The sequence below is a fragment of the Halyomorpha halys genome, unplaced genomic scaffold (genome assembly GCF_000696795.3).
Source record: "Halyomorpha halys isolate HHAL.00 unplaced genomic scaffold, Hhal_1.1 Scaffold604.1, whole genome shotgun sequence".
Taxonomy (NCBI): domain Eukaryota; kingdom Metazoa; phylum Arthropoda; class Insecta; order Hemiptera; family Pentatomidae; genus Halyomorpha; species Halyomorpha halys.
This window is the reverse complement of record NW_027105224.1, coordinates 186,181-202,149: the sequence shown is the minus strand read 5'-3', so window position 1 is coordinate 202,149 and position 15,969 is coordinate 186,181. Positions and strand designations below refer to the sequence as shown.

The window sequence follows — 15,969 nt, the reverse complement described above, 5'->3', positions numbered from 1 at the left end:
GCCCTGCAAAGTGGGGCGAAACGTTGGAAAATAAAATAGTTGTAAACTATTTTTGTTTCACTTTTGACCGCAACCCTGACCATCTTCCTATATATCAATTTTTACGGTCAACTATATATACATATATACTTAAAATAGTTATAGGTTCACAAATATTTTAATGAAACAACTGTTAACATAAAATTTTAATGAGAATATTTTATAAAGATACAAAGGATGGGAAGAGAAACATAATTAAGCTATACTTTTAATCTACCACTTATATTATAATCCATCTGGAGCACAAGCCTTAATAATTGAAAAGTCTACTCAGAATTCCAGTGGACAGGTAGCCAGCCCATGGAAAGGAAACTAATTCAAAGGATTAAAGAAGATGAGCTACTTTCTACGCACTCTCATCTTCAAATTCGCACTGTACTTCAAAAGATAGAAAATCACAATAAATACTTCCGCGTATTGTTGGAATAGCAGAAACGGAAATGCTTAATAACTTTTAAAACTGAATAAATATAATTATTTAGATCAGGGATGGCCAACAAGTCGATCGCAAGCCCAATTTTGGTCAATGTCTGTGGTGAAATTCTTTGTACTTGTAGAAGACAAAACTTTCTAGCAATAGTTTAATGCACTCTGGGGATTTGCAAAGGTCATAAATTCCTAGAATTTTGACAACCTGACACAACCCATACAGTACAATATATTTTGACTTACGTGTTACACTTGTCTCGGGACTCAATGCGTGAACTCATTATTATTATCTTTGTCAGGATATACACCTAATTATAATTCCTTAGATAGAGACAAGCAAACTCAGTCTTTCCATTAATGTTAAGACAACAAAGTAAATTCTAAATCTGTCTTTATCCATAGCTACTAATTAATAATTATCCATGTTCTTTTAATTACCCTGGACGTGAGTTTTTTGGCCCTTTAAATAATTATTGTTGTTTTTACGTAAGTACGTAGATAAGCCGTATATCTATAACTATACATACATATAAATATTTGAGGTGTACTCAGCGAGCTATTGACAGATTAGCAAACGGTAAGTCATAATATTCTTTCATGATAAATTTTCCTGGCCCCAAAAAAAACAAAAACATGAAAGTGAAATATTGAAATCAAATTATCAATCTTACTGTGCATTTTTATAACAACTTTTTCATATACGAACAAATAGTTCAACTTATACATTGAAATTGATAAAAGTAAGTAAAAATCAATCATGAACAAGTGTCAGAAAATCAAATTTTTTAGGTACCACATGTACGGAATACTGCTATCAAAAGTTGGGTCTGGAAATTTATTTTCTTCATGAGTCTATATTTCGAAAACTCAATATGTGATTTAAAAAATAAAAAATTGTTTTGAACACATATTTTCTTATACCCATACCTCACTGGAATGCACCTTATACTGCAGTGTATAAATATAGTATGCGTTTCAAACCCCTTAAACTACGCTTATGTAAGTCGGTCATGACAGACTTTCAAGATAAAAAGTAGATTTTATAGACTGAAAAGTTGGCCACTCCTGATTTAAATGAACACTCCCACAATTTAATTTCCTTTGCATGTTAGAAAGCTTAATAAAAATTGACAGCTTTTAACAAACTTACATTAGTGACAACTGCTAGTTTGCTAATGGAATCAAGAATTCGAAACCATATTCCAATATTTCGTACACGTTGGGCAACTGGACGTCTGTGATACATCAGTAATTTTTTGGCGTCTAGCCTCATTTCTAGGATATTATTTACCAGAGCAAAAAGTGGTGCCAATGGGAATGCGGATACAAAGATAGTGACAAATCCATATTGTAGAACTAAAATGTAAAACACAATATAATACCTGAAATTCTTTGATAGCATTTATTAAATATGGTATCCTCTTACCCATTTCCAAGTATTCGGGAAATAATGCATGATGACCCCACTCCACAAGTTCATAATCTTTTTCCCACTGAGGCATTTTTTTACCTTCAGAACGTTTTCTTTTAATAGTTCTTTTCTTCCACCATTTGTAGACCATCCTTTAAAAAATTCAATAAAATTAATCACTTGGAAAAAGTAAAAAATAAATCACTTAAACATTCAGTTTAATAACTAAAAATAATTTATTGATGTGAATTAATCATTTAAAACCAAATTACACATTAATCTTATGAGAAGTAACAGCATTTAATCATATTTCTCATTCTATACAACCAACATTTATGTGTTATAGAAATCATTTTAAGCTACATCATGTAAATGTAAAAATGAATAAAAAATTATACATAATTAAAAATGGCTAAGCCTCAAAGGCAGTTATTTTGTTTTACTGATCTTAGAAATTTATTTATTTATTTTCTTTTTACCACTGGCTGAAGGACAATTGACAACAAACGTTCTGTTCCCTTCTAAACTCTTTGTATAAAATATTAATAAGGTGAAAACTGATAAATGGAAATAGTATGTAAAAGAAACAGAAAGTGAGTACATAAATATTTATTTATTCTTTACAATATTTTATAGGAACAGGAAGTAAATGATATGGAAGGGAATCATAACACATGGTATCAGTCAACTTTAATCTGGGGAGCCTATCTAATGGTGTTAAACTATATAACTGAAATAAAAAGAGCAATCAATCACACTATGCCTTGTGGGATTCCAATGACATTGGACTCTATGAGTTAAGTGTTTTTCTCTCAGTCATAACAAATATTCATGAAAGAAAAGCATAATAAAGATTATAATAAAAAATTATAGACCTTTACATTAAAGAATTATGAATATTCACTTCTACTTACGGTTGAACCATTTCAAGAATAGTATTTATTACCTGTTTTCCAACCCCATAATTATAGAGCTTTAAGAGATTATATTATTATTTTATTTATTTATTTATTTTTTCATGCACATAGTTTGTTTATGTTCATTTTCTTTATTCTTTGTGTGCATATATTTTAAGAGAGATTTTATTTATTTTTATGTGCTTTTTTTTCATTTATTTATTTATTTTTATTATTATTTTATTTTAGTATGAATGTGATCATTCATCACTATTAACTATTGCCCACAATATGCCACAGCATACTGTAATATCTATCAATAAATAAAAAGTATCATATATAAAAAAAAATAATTATAGAGCTTTATATCAAAGAATTATAAACAAAAACAAACATTCCCTTCTACTTACGGTTGAACCATTTCAAGAATAGTATTCATAGCTTGTTTTCCAACCATAATTATACTGAGTTGAATACATAGTTCTAAAAGGCAACCACCAGGGCCACACTGAAACCAGATATAAGGTATACATTGAAATTTATTTTTGGTTGATGTTATGAAAATCTGAATCTTAGGAAAGTTTAGAAAGATGAAAAAAATAGATTATAAAGATATCCTCAGGACAAAGCAGATTTAGGTTACATGCAAAAAAGAGTTTTATTATGTGTACGGATTAATGCTGGAAAATGAACAAATTTCAGGAGACCTACACTGAAGTATTACTGCCAAAAAAAATTATTAAGTGTAAATTTTCAAGTGATAAGTATGAACAAATTGATCTAAAAATATTTTATATCTTAATCTAATAACTAAAAGCTTGAAAGAAAATTAATATATAAGCGTCTATGTCCTTACCTCTTCTTGGCGATAACCAAACAGTCGATTATATTTTGCTGGATATCCAACTAATTTTCCTTTACAAAATGCAATATAAAATATAGAAGCATAATAATTTATGAATTCAAGAAGATACATTTTCAGAGTGAGAGAATCGTCAAATTCTGTCTGAGTCCGATGCATTTCTAATTCAGTCAAATATTCTGCGAGCCAAGAATACATCTATGACGTAAAATTATGTAGTTTATTAGAGAAAGATTGAAAGTACCTCTTTATCAGAAAATAATTATTGATGGAAAAACATACCCAATGGAATATGACAATACAAACGAGATTGATTATTGCAGCTGTTGTTGTAGTAAATATGATGGCATAGGATGAAATGTCAATGCCACCGTAAACACTGAGTGCTGCTAAAACAGACATTCGATACAGAACTACTCCTAGCACTGCCGCTAATGCTAAGGTCACCTAGGAAGAAATGAATAGTTAAGAATTTACGATTAGTCCATCTATCGAAAATAAATAGAAAATATAATCAAAGTACGCTCATAAGAAAAAATTAAGAGTTTGAATATGTAAAAAGATCCACCTAAAAAATAAAAAAAGAAAATTTATAAAGTTAAATTAAAATTAGAGAATTTGGGTAGTAATAGATAAGAAAGAGATTGAGGATAAATATGTCAAGAGCAGAAACTGTATTGGTGTAACTGTTATGAAGATACCATAAATAGAGGTAACTTTAGCAGAGTTTTACACTTTGGCTATAATTTTTAAATATTGTAAGTCAATATTTTAAAAACAATTCCATTTTTATTTTAATAAATAGTAAACTACTAAAGATAGGTTCCAATATCCAATATGAATATAGTACATTTAACAAAAGTTTACCATAATCCATACAAAAAATCCATTTTTTTCTCCAGGTGAAAAAAATATAAAAAAATTGGCCTAAAGTTCCCGATAGTACCTCAGCTCTTTTACAAAATAAATATTGCGGTGACTAATATTTATCAATGAGTCATTAACTTGTCTCTCTTTGCCATTTTCCATTACTGTCACTTTTCACCATGGTGCTTAATGGATGCTTAATGAATCTTTTTTTTTTTTTATTCATATCTGTCAATGAAAGTAGAACAACTTAATAATTCACTAACACAAAAGAGTCCTCAGCTAATTGTTTTAAGTCTTAATTTGTGCTATATTGAAATGATTCAGTTACTGTAGGATGATATAGATCCAATTTGTCTTCCATTTATTCAGGTACCCAGGACCATTATCGAGCTCCACTTAACGAACCGATTTCAAGCTAATGACATTTCTTAAAGTCTTTCCATTCACATATTTCTTACATGAATTTCATCGTGCAATAGCTTCCGAAGTGTCCCAAAATTACTTCTTTCCCAAAACTCCTAATTTTCATAAAATGTATTTTTTTTTTTAATGTTCCTAATTTAATTATAAACATTATAGAACAATAAATAATGAACATGTATTTCAAAATATCTACCTTTCTTTGGCATGGAAATGGAGATTTGTCTCCCAATAACTGTGCCACTATTGGTTCCTAAATATAATCTATCTAAAATGACAACCTTTTTTACCTATTACCTAGGTTACCTACAAGGCAGGAAAACAAGCTGCTCTTCTGGACCTAGTACCAGGTTAGAAAAGAGGTAGTAAGAGGTTAGAAAAATATATAAGTACTTTTTATAGTTATTTTCTGATAGCATGTACAGTAGTATGAACTTTAGATCCATCCAAAACTCTGTCTTTCCTAAAGTTATCCAGTATGACACAAACAAACCCCAGTTTACCGGTAATTGAAAGACATTAAAGACGTTTAAGTTTATGTTTAAAGTAATTATGGTTACCAAAGCTATTATTTGGCAACTATCTAACATATTAATAAAAAACTAATTAAATTAAATTTTATAATATTAAATTATCATTACGTAAAACTATTTATTAATGCTATTTACCAGTAGTAGAACAATAGAAAAACTGAGGATGGTGGCGGGGAAACGTATTGTCCAAAACGGTACTTTCCTTTCAATTACACCAGTAATTACGTTTATTTTGGGTTTTGATCTAGTTTTCAGTCTTTCAACTCTCGCCAGGTACTGAGGGCGTGGTTGTTCTTCTTGACAATCAAATCCAGTCAAGTCCCAACTAACAAAATTAAAATTATATTTTACTAATATCTATCGAGTCATGAATTTAATACAATTAATATATTCACAGAAAAAAAAAAAAACACATCGTTCAGGCCTTTGGACACAGAGCTCACAATACCGGGCCTAAAAATGGAGTATAGTTGAGAATTATGTAATAACAATAATTGTTCCTTAAGTCCTTCATTGGTATCTGTGACAATTACTATTTTATTTTTTTAAACATGTAGCAAATTAAACTGAAAAGGCCAAATGGTTCAGATAGTTTACAATTCAAAATGCAGAACATTTAGTTCAACATTCAGAGTGCTTTTAATAGCATAACCATACAATTTTTTTTAAAACAATACATTATCTTTAGATGTTTTATCAATAGATCAAAGATCATATTAAATGTATTTAAAAATATTCCTTAACAAATTATTTTAATATTTTCAAACAAAAAAGAACTAAAAGGACCATGATATCGTTCCTTTGACAAAGATAAGAAAAATATACTGATAAATTGGTTGAATATGTAATTTTAAATTCTTAAGTACTAATATTTAATTAAAGTTTGAGGGTGAAAACAATGTACAAATGTAAATAATCACAGAATTTATATACAATTTTAATATACTATGTTAAAAGGTGCACTAATATTAAAAAAGCAATGTGGCAAATAAAATACAGCAGTTTTTGGATGAGAAAATCTTTGTATATAATAAAAATTCAATATGAAATATATGCTCCAGCAGCTGTATCTGTTCATAAAACAGAAATATTTTGATCAAACATGCCCAAAATTAAGAAAAACCAAAACAAAAGAAACAAGCGGTGTTAGAGTTTCAAACCATAAGAAACAATTTATACACGATTAAAAGGAAAATAAATCAACTTCAACTAAAGATGACAATTGAGGGAGGGTAAAAAACAAAAAACAAAATTAATTATCAAATTCAGCCCTTATTGACAAGAGGTTCTCACCGATGAGTCATTTCAGCACTGTACCTTTTCCAGAGCTCTAAGAAGGTCACTGCTAAAAACAAAAATTTAAGGTTTAACTTCACAAAGGAATGAAGCTGAAATAAGGAACAGTACGCAGAACACACAAACTTAAAACCTCCAAATATTTTATAAAAATTTCATCATAAACATTTTATAAAAAATCTTCGAGAAAATTATGAAACTCTTTTACTTAAACCTTTTCATAAACTTCATTAAGCTATTATTTCCTCTGAGGAAATATAAAAAGACCAAATTGATTGTTTAATTATTTTTTTATCAAACATTAACACATGCCTGAAAGTTATGCACAAACATTATCTAAACCTTTTTTATTTCTCCATGTGTTCTACCTAATACCTTATTCTATTCAGTTGTTCAAAGAAATTTAAAAATGCAAATGGTATTATGAAATTATTATTTTTGACAAAAGTAACTTCAAGAGCGAATTGAGCAAAAATCTTGATCAGAAACTTTGACTTAACATATAATTTCTAATAAGTAATTAAATACTTATTTTTAGAGTTCACTGTTATTAGCAAAGATAAGACCAAAAATAATGACTTCCATTTTATAATTTTATAACTAATACTATATAGTAACCTACAATAATTAGTATTATTTTAGGCACAATCAATAACAATAAGTTGTAGTAATATAGATTTAAATAAATTTTTATTTTAAATCTTAAAGACATACCTGTTGTGGAATTTAGGGAAGGTTTTATAAACAAAGACAAGGAGGATGCGTTTTTACCGATAGACGCCACGACAGACTGTTCTAGCCCCAAGTGACGCAAAGCTATCCCATACCAGAGCAGTGTCGCCATCTACCGTTTTATTTTACATTACTATTTTCTACAACAATTTCCTTCCTAATATATGTTTAATTATTTCCTTTTATTTATTACCTTATTTTATTTTTAACTTTATTGCATCACTCTATATTATTTAATGATTCGCAAAACACTTCATCAAGTCTTAGGTTCACACACCCCCAACGGGTCTTCTGTCTTTTGTTGATGATTTGGACTTCTCTTCTTTCAACTGCATCCAGACTTTTCATAGTCAGGATTATAATGTTCACCAAAATCCCCTTTAATGTCATTATGAACATTTGGTTCAATAGAAGGTTTAACAATAATCGATGCATCCCCTTTTCTTTTTGAGTTTTTTCTTTTTCTTGCTATGAGTATAATTCTTACTTTCTTCTTCTTTAGTTTTTTCATTTGTTACTTTTATTTTCTTCAACACTTCATCACGATTACCATCAGGACCTGAATCACAATTTAACTTAAATTTAACTGATTTTCTAGTATCTTCATGTTCAACATCAGCCAATAGTTTAGGAGCCTTGGATTCACAACCAGATTCTTCATCATTTAATGTTTATTGTTGATCAGATGTCACTTGTTCTTTCGGTGTAGGAACTTTATCTTTGGAGTGTTTATCACTCTCTTCGATTATTCCTTCCTGGGAAAGGATGACTTTACTTTCCTTTTCAAATTATTGTTTCTTCAGATCCTTTCTCCTCCAGATACTTATCATCCCTGGTAATAGCGCTTAAGGCAAATTCTTTAGCCAAAGATGCTCTATGCTGTCTTCTTGGTTGAGGCTTTTGCATATCCAAGGGTCCATTTCTCCTGTGTCATCCATTATTTTCTTTGTTAAACCAGCATTCCTTTTTTAGGTGACCTGGTTTTTTAAAAATAAAGCAGGCTTTTAGACAAAGGTTTGACCTTTTATGATGTGTTTTTAATGCTTGTTCATTCCTATGAAGGTTATTCCTTCTTTCAAATGATAAAGGCATTTGCCTTACTTAACTAAATTTAATATTCCTATTTACCAAAATAGCTTCATAGCTATTTTGTCATCAACAGGAACATAATAGAGTGATAAGCCTTCTTCCAATGATATATCTTACTGATTCTCTGTCTGTTAGGGATTTACCCAGTTGAGCTATCTCCTGAACTAAACAATGAAACCTCATAAGATATTCATCCAATGTTTCACCTTTGTTTTTCCTAATTTAGGCAAGGTCAAACATTGAATCCATCACTTTTTCTTTAGGAAAGCCCTCAAACCTCTCTCTTAATTTCTCCCAAACCATTTTTGCACTTTTTTCACCTTTAATTAATGGCAATATATCGTCTTTGACCGTTAAAATAATAACAGCGAGTACCTGTTTGTTTTGTTTTTCCCAAGCAGCCTTTTCTTCAGTCGGCAGATCTTTTTCAATAATTTCTTCGTATAGGTCTTTTGCTTCTAAATACACTTCAATTTTCATTGACCAGATCCAGCAATTTTGTGCAACAAGTTTTTCTATGTTGAATCCAGCAGCATCTATGTCCTTTGTGTTTTGATTTCGGCAGTTAGTCTTAAACAAAATCACAAAGCTTATGTATTCGTCAATATACGTAAATTCCTCTCGTTACTCAACCCTTTTATGCACTAAACCACGCTCTGCTTGTTGTGGAACCAAAACCAAATTGTTGTGGAATTTAGAGAGGATTTTATGAACAAAGACAACAAGAGTGTGTTTTTACCAATAGACGCCACGACAGACTGTTCTGGCCCCAAGGGACACGAAGCTATCCCATGCCAGAGCAGTGTCGCCATCAACCGTTTTATTTTATAAACAAAATAATAAAACCTATTTTCTACAACAATACCACATAGCAATCATTAAATAATAAATAAGTATGTTATGGAAAAAAATCAACGGTTTTGTTTAGAACTATTTTTGATTAAATCATAATTTCTTTTTTCCTTGAAGATTTTTATTTAATAAGGTTAAACATTATTTTTGAGGAAATATCAGAGAGTATTTTTCCAAAATACGGATATAAAAATAGCCAAATCTCTATCCACTGAAAAGTGACAAGCTATTAAAGAGATGTAATTAATGAGAAAACCAAAAAAAGTAAGTTTAAATTTGGGAGCTTAATAATCTAAAGAAAAAATTATTAGAAAAGAATAAGTTGATAATGGTCCAGGATAAATTTTAATCATCTGAAGGGTAAGTTGTTCACTGCACCAAATTAGGAAAACTAGAAAGTAAAGAATAATAAAACTGGAACAAGCAGATGTTAAAAACTAACTTTATAAAAGTGACTGGAAGTCTATGCCACACAAATTTCATCTAATATATTGCTAAGTCAAAAAGAAAAATAATTTAATTACTGCACATAGCAATCAAATAAATGTGGATTGAGTAAAGTAGTAATTTAGCACACAAAAACTGTAAAATTATATTAAGAAAGAATTCTTTCGAAATCAATAGAGCAAACAGTAAAGATATTAATGGCAAGGAACAAACAGAAACCTTGAAGATTGAAGAAAATCTAACAAGGCCGATAACAGTTCAAGAAACCTCAATAGTCTATTTATTATTATTAAAAAAAAATTATAATTTTAAAAATCATTTCCTTCTATGTCATACTGAAATATTTGCAGGTTTTATCCATAGATCAATTCAATAAAATATCTGTTACTGTTTCTCTTAAGCCATGTCCCCACTAGGCAAACATGTTAGTTAAGGAAAAAAAAACTTTAAGATGTTTCATATCAATCTAAACATATGTTTAGAACTTTACAAACTGATTCAGAAAAAAATGTATGTTTAGCTTGAAATGGTGATATTATTGAGTCAGAGTGAGAAGTGAATTGTGATTTTTTTTTTTAACATTGGGCATCAGTAGTGATGTTAGAAAATATCAAAACATTTTTTTGTTCATTTGTCTTGAAAGAAATATTGTTTTAGTCCAAAAACAGTCCTAATCCAGCCCACACATAAAATAATGCATCCGATAGTTAAATAATTGCGTTTTTTAAAGGAACATCACGTGGTTCAGCACTATATCCATAAATTAATTTATATTTTATTACAGTGCATAAACACAATTTCCACTATGTTCAAGACAGAAGAAAGATTAAATCTAGTTATTGGTATCTGAATTAAACTTAAGAAGAATAGATGAGATATTTCTTTGGGAAACACCCACATCAAACAAAAAATGTTTGTTAAAACTTGAAGAAAACGTTCAATGAAAAATGTTTATCCATTGTTTGTTTAGTGGGAACACTGCTTTAAATCTAGGTACCTATAATTAGAAACTAATATAAAATTGAGCATGCATTTGTTATGCACAAAATAAATTTGTCATTTTCCATTCATTTTTTTTTTTTAATTGAATAACATTTATGCAATCAATCGTGGTTCCAATGAGAAAATTACACAGTTGATAAATTTAAAAAAAAAAAATGAATTATACGTATTATAAACAAATACAAATTAACTTACCCCAAACTGACATAAAAACAGCAAAGAATACAGTTGTGTAGTTATCAAAAAGATATGTAATTTTAGAATGAAAGCAGGTGTCTTCAAGATCCCAGTAATCACAGAATTTATCACATAAAGGACACATTTTCACATTAAGTTTCCCATCACAGATATCATGGCTAAAACAGATCAAATAATTAATCATGTGTAAAAATAGAATAAATGAAACAAATAATAAGATAATCGCCTAAAAATAAAACATAAAGCTACTTTTCCAATCATTCCTTTCTTATCAAATGCATTATATGCATTAATGCATTATATTTAATCAACTTTCAAGTTCAAAATACTTCTTTTTTAGCAATCCCTAGATTTTTAATTTAATTATTTCCACTTTCAGAAGGGGGTTGGAAGCCATGAACAAAAGGCCTCTGGGATAGTGATATTTTTGGCAGCCAACATGTTTATGTTAACAGCATTTATGTTGATCTAAAAATGTAAAATCTATTCAAAGGGAATATAGAACAAATACATTTTATTTTGTATTTGTGTAGGATAACTCAAAATAAAAAATATTGGATTTTGATAGGTTCGGGTAAGTGAAAATTGGTTCACATAATTTGGATGATTTTTTAATAAACTATTTTCTAATGACTTACAACTGTCAATGTCAAATTTCATGACATTAATGTGATTTTAAGAATGCCAAGAAATTTGTGAATGTTAACTGTTGTTAGCTATGTCTTGATTTTACTATTTCTAATTAAGGAATTAGATTTCAGGAAAGATAAAACAGAGCTGGGCAAAAGTTAGTTATAAATAAAACTATAACTAAATTGCAATGGATACCACTTTTATTTATTAATGAACCATTATAAAAATTGCATCAATGACAATTTAGTCATAGTTTAATCCTTAGCAAACTTTTACCCACCTCTGGATATAAATAATATATTAAGTACATTCACCATCCTTCAATTTTAAGCTAATTAACTTTAGAGTAAAGAATTTAGATAAAATTTTTTGAAAATACATAATACTGAGGACAAAGGAAAAATTATTCTTCTGGTAAAAATAATGGTTATTATAATTACTAATAAAGTGTTTATTGTTGACTATGGATTCAATATGAGAAGATGGTCAGAGGGGATCGACAGCACCTACAATTATCTTCTCCCAATGTTATAATTACTGTCTGTAATATATATTTAAAATTATCAAAGTATCAAAAGCTGTGGATTGTCAACCATTGTCTAATGACAAAGGATTAAATTTATTTAAGAAAATTTGTGTCCCATAACGAAGTCGTTTTTTATTCATACATGAATAAACAAATGAGAATATCGATTACAAACAATGTTTATTAAAAGATGCAATCCTTAATCAACAAAAATACAACAATTTACCTCGGTTGATTTTCATCTAATGTCGACCAACTAAAAATGAAACACACAAGTCCCACAATCGAAGCAGGAAAAAGCATATGAGTATAAAATCCAAGCCAGGTGAAATAGAGTCCAATTTTGACACCAAAATATTCTCTCACATAATCAACAGGCTGATACCTATACCACTTGTTTACTGAGGCCCACTCAGTTAACAATGTATGCCTCATAGTTCCTTCAGTGTACAAATCTCCCTAAAAATAAAAGCAAAGTAAGAAGGGGAAAATAACAATACTCAGGTTTAAAATACTTATACTTCTAATCTAGTCATTTCACTAAATTATCACTTTTTGTTTGCTTTTAAATTTCTAATTAGAGCCAGACTTAAGATAACAAAGAGCGATGTTTTTCTACAGTTGGCAAAGAATTTTAATTTTTATTAGAGCAAGTAATTAAGCTCAAATTCTAATACATAAGCTTGAATTAAAAAATAGAAGAAATGAAAATGAGCAATAGAAATAATTATGCAGTAATGAATATTGATAGAAAAACATTTTTTATTTTATTTAATCCCTTTAAATACAAATAAACATGAAAAATTAAAAAAATTCTAACTTACATCATGTAAAGGGTAGGCGGCTGTGTACACAACATCGCTAAGCAGCCTTTCTATGCCAAATACGAACATATCACTCGAAGTGGGTTCACCAAAAAAAGTCCTATCCAAAATAAATTGAACAATTCTTGAACGGACAGCCTGAGTAAAAAAATTTGGAGACAGGATGTCAAACCTAAAATTAATTAATTCATTTAAAAATTATATTTTTAATAGATAAGAACAATTATAAAAAACAAAAACATTGGTAGAGGGAAAAATAAAGAAAATTTATATTAACACAAACTACTCACAAATATTCTTTATCCCGACTGTAAATTGCAGTAAATCGATGCCTCCGATCAGGAAATATGTTCTTGTCTACATAAATAAACTTTTCCATGATTGAATTGGAAGCTTTATGGAACACATCTGATATTCCATGGTCGTGTTTTATAGGATCTGCCTAAATTGTTAAATAAATTATTTTTAAATAAAACGTGGAAGACAAAACAAAAAAAAATTTTATTAAAAGCAGCATCATATTTATTTTTATCCTGAAAATACGGATAACTCTAAACAGCTAAGATTACATCTCTTCAAACATCTGGTACCAACCATTGGCAACCAATGGAATGATTATCTTCCTTCAATTTGACCTTAAAACACATAATGCCCAGTATACACATTCAAAATATATAGGGGTATTCATGATCTTCAGTTTACCATGTTAAAACCATATAATATGGTTGAGTCTGTTACTAAGTCTGTTAAATAGAGAATAACATTATGCAACAGAGCAAATGAGCTTGTCATCATTTTCTTTTTTATCATGTTAGGTTACTTGCTCATAGTTTGCGTCTCGATTGTGTTAGTATTGTTTTGGATATATTTATTACTAATAAAGCTATGGATGACAACAATAATGATGTAATGACAGTCATCAATTAGCTCATCTTGATTCGCATCTCCACAAGTTAGTAAATCAACAAGACACTCAGTGGCCAAACTTTCACTTTTCACTCAATTTAGGCATGTTGTAATAAATTACTTTAATCAAAACTTAGAAGTAAACAATAACATGAAGTTTTAGAAGGAAAGATTATAAGGAGCTCTTATTCGTTTAAATAGAGCTGCTCACAATCCTATACTTATAAAATTTAACATGGTGAAACATTTTACATTTAACACAATATCATGAATACCCATATATACTATATACATGTCCAACATATTGCCTGTTTTTTTCTCTTATCAGGTCTTATATCATCGCCCATGTTTTATATAATTTAATATGGGAGTTTTTCTATTTCTAAATAGGGTGGTCCATTCAAGAAGAGCAAATTCACTAAGTTTCTTTATTTCTTTTTTTTTTTTTAATTTGATAGGCAGTTCATAAAAGTAAAATATTTTTAGGTTACAGTAGAATTTTTTGCTAGTTTTCGTCTTCCACTTTTCAATGGTAATCCATGCAGGAGTGGTTACTTGTGTGGTTAAACAGTTAAAGTGCAGGAGTGATTAAACAAGGAAATATTATTATTATCTAAAATGATAGTCATAATATACTTCAGCTCCCGTTTTTACCGCACCCTAGAAACATGAGTTCTTGTTTACCACACAACCATTGGGAATGCTAAAAATTGTACTAAAAAAAAAATAAAAATTTTACTTCAATTTTTTCCAAATAATACTTATTATTTTTAAAAGCTATTAAATTTGAACTTGAACTCTGAATAATCAAACAATTTGAACTTGAATTTTTTTAAATCAAAGGATGCCAATGAATGTTTTGATGCATAGGGGTGTGGACAGAAAAATACTACAGAATATTTTTAATTAAAATTTACTTTAAATATGAATATTTCAGGTTTTTTCCTATCCTCTTTTTGTTTATTTAAAAATGTCTAGGATTCACTGATGTTTCAAAATACTCATTTTTCTTCAGAGTTCTACAATATCCATAAAACAATGCAACAATAAATCAATAATAAAAACTAACTGCACATAGATTATTTAAATACTAATTAAAAATGTTTAATATAGTTTTCCTTATATAACTCCATAGCTCCTTATGTTTATATCTTTATGTTACTACTTTATAATTTAAAAAAAAAAAAGAATATTTAAAATGTTTGGGACTTCGTCTGAGTACCACAATAAAAGGAATTGACTGCCATCTTAATCGTTTCTATGTTTACATTTTCTTTAGTCTTCCACATATTTATCTATTCTCATTTTGTTTTCATATTTTTTTTTCTTTTTGAATAATTTATATATATATTTTTTTTTATACAAATGAATGCATACACACACGTGCGTACTCTGAAACTCATTTGTGGCAGGTCACCAAATGGTGAATAGGGGAATGCTCGCTAGAAATAGAGGGCAGGAGGGAAATAAAATACCTCTCTTATACAGGGTAAGGGAAGGAACCCCGGATAATAAACCAAACGTGGTAAATCACATAAAACTGACAAACCTTATGATACAGGGGGTCCGATTAATGCCCGTGGGGGTCTGACCAGTGCCGGCATCTGAGAATGCTGGTGGTGTTATCCAGCAACCGCCGTGCTGCTAGAGTGGATCATTTGGCCACTGTAGCAACTAACACTTCAAGTGAAGAAAGGAGAAAACAACTATCGGAATTGTTTGAAAAAAAAAATTGTGAGCTACATGAATTTATCAAGAAAATCAAGAATATTCATAAAACGATTAAAGTTGATGATGATCTCAATCCGTATGCTATATGATCAAGTGTCAAGAATAAATGAAAATCCAAAACGGTTAGCTAGAAACAGTTGGAGAACTCAGACCAAGTCATAAATAGAACGAAAATACTACTTCATTATTTTATTTAATCGTTTATATCAGTAGTAATTAAAAACTGTAATATTAGAGAACAGAGGGAGGGAGAATCAATTGTAATTGAATATA

General features: G+C 29.2%; 1 protein-coding gene across 1 annotated transcript in view; it reads right to left on the bottom strand.

Annotated features, from left to right (window-relative positions):
• Nucleotides 1-15,969, bottom strand: part of LOC106684716 (anoctamin-1) — a gene marked incomplete in the record, with an annotated part of 26,002 nt that overhangs the window by 4,869 nt on the left and 5,164 nt on the right. Inside the window, 11 exon segments of the mRNA XM_067049466.1 lie at nt 1,619-1,824; nt 1,895-2,031; nt 3,186-3,283; nt 3,632-3,835; nt 3,920-4,084; nt 5,596-5,785; nt 6,754-6,805; nt 11,074-11,234; nt 12,462-12,694; nt 13,060-13,231; nt 13,350-13,501. Coding sequence (XP_066905567.1) covers nt 1,619-1,824; nt 1,895-2,031; nt 3,186-3,283; nt 3,632-3,835; nt 3,920-4,084; nt 5,596-5,785; nt 6,754-6,805; nt 11,074-11,234; nt 12,462-12,694; nt 13,060-13,231; nt 13,350-13,501 — 1,770 coding nt within the window.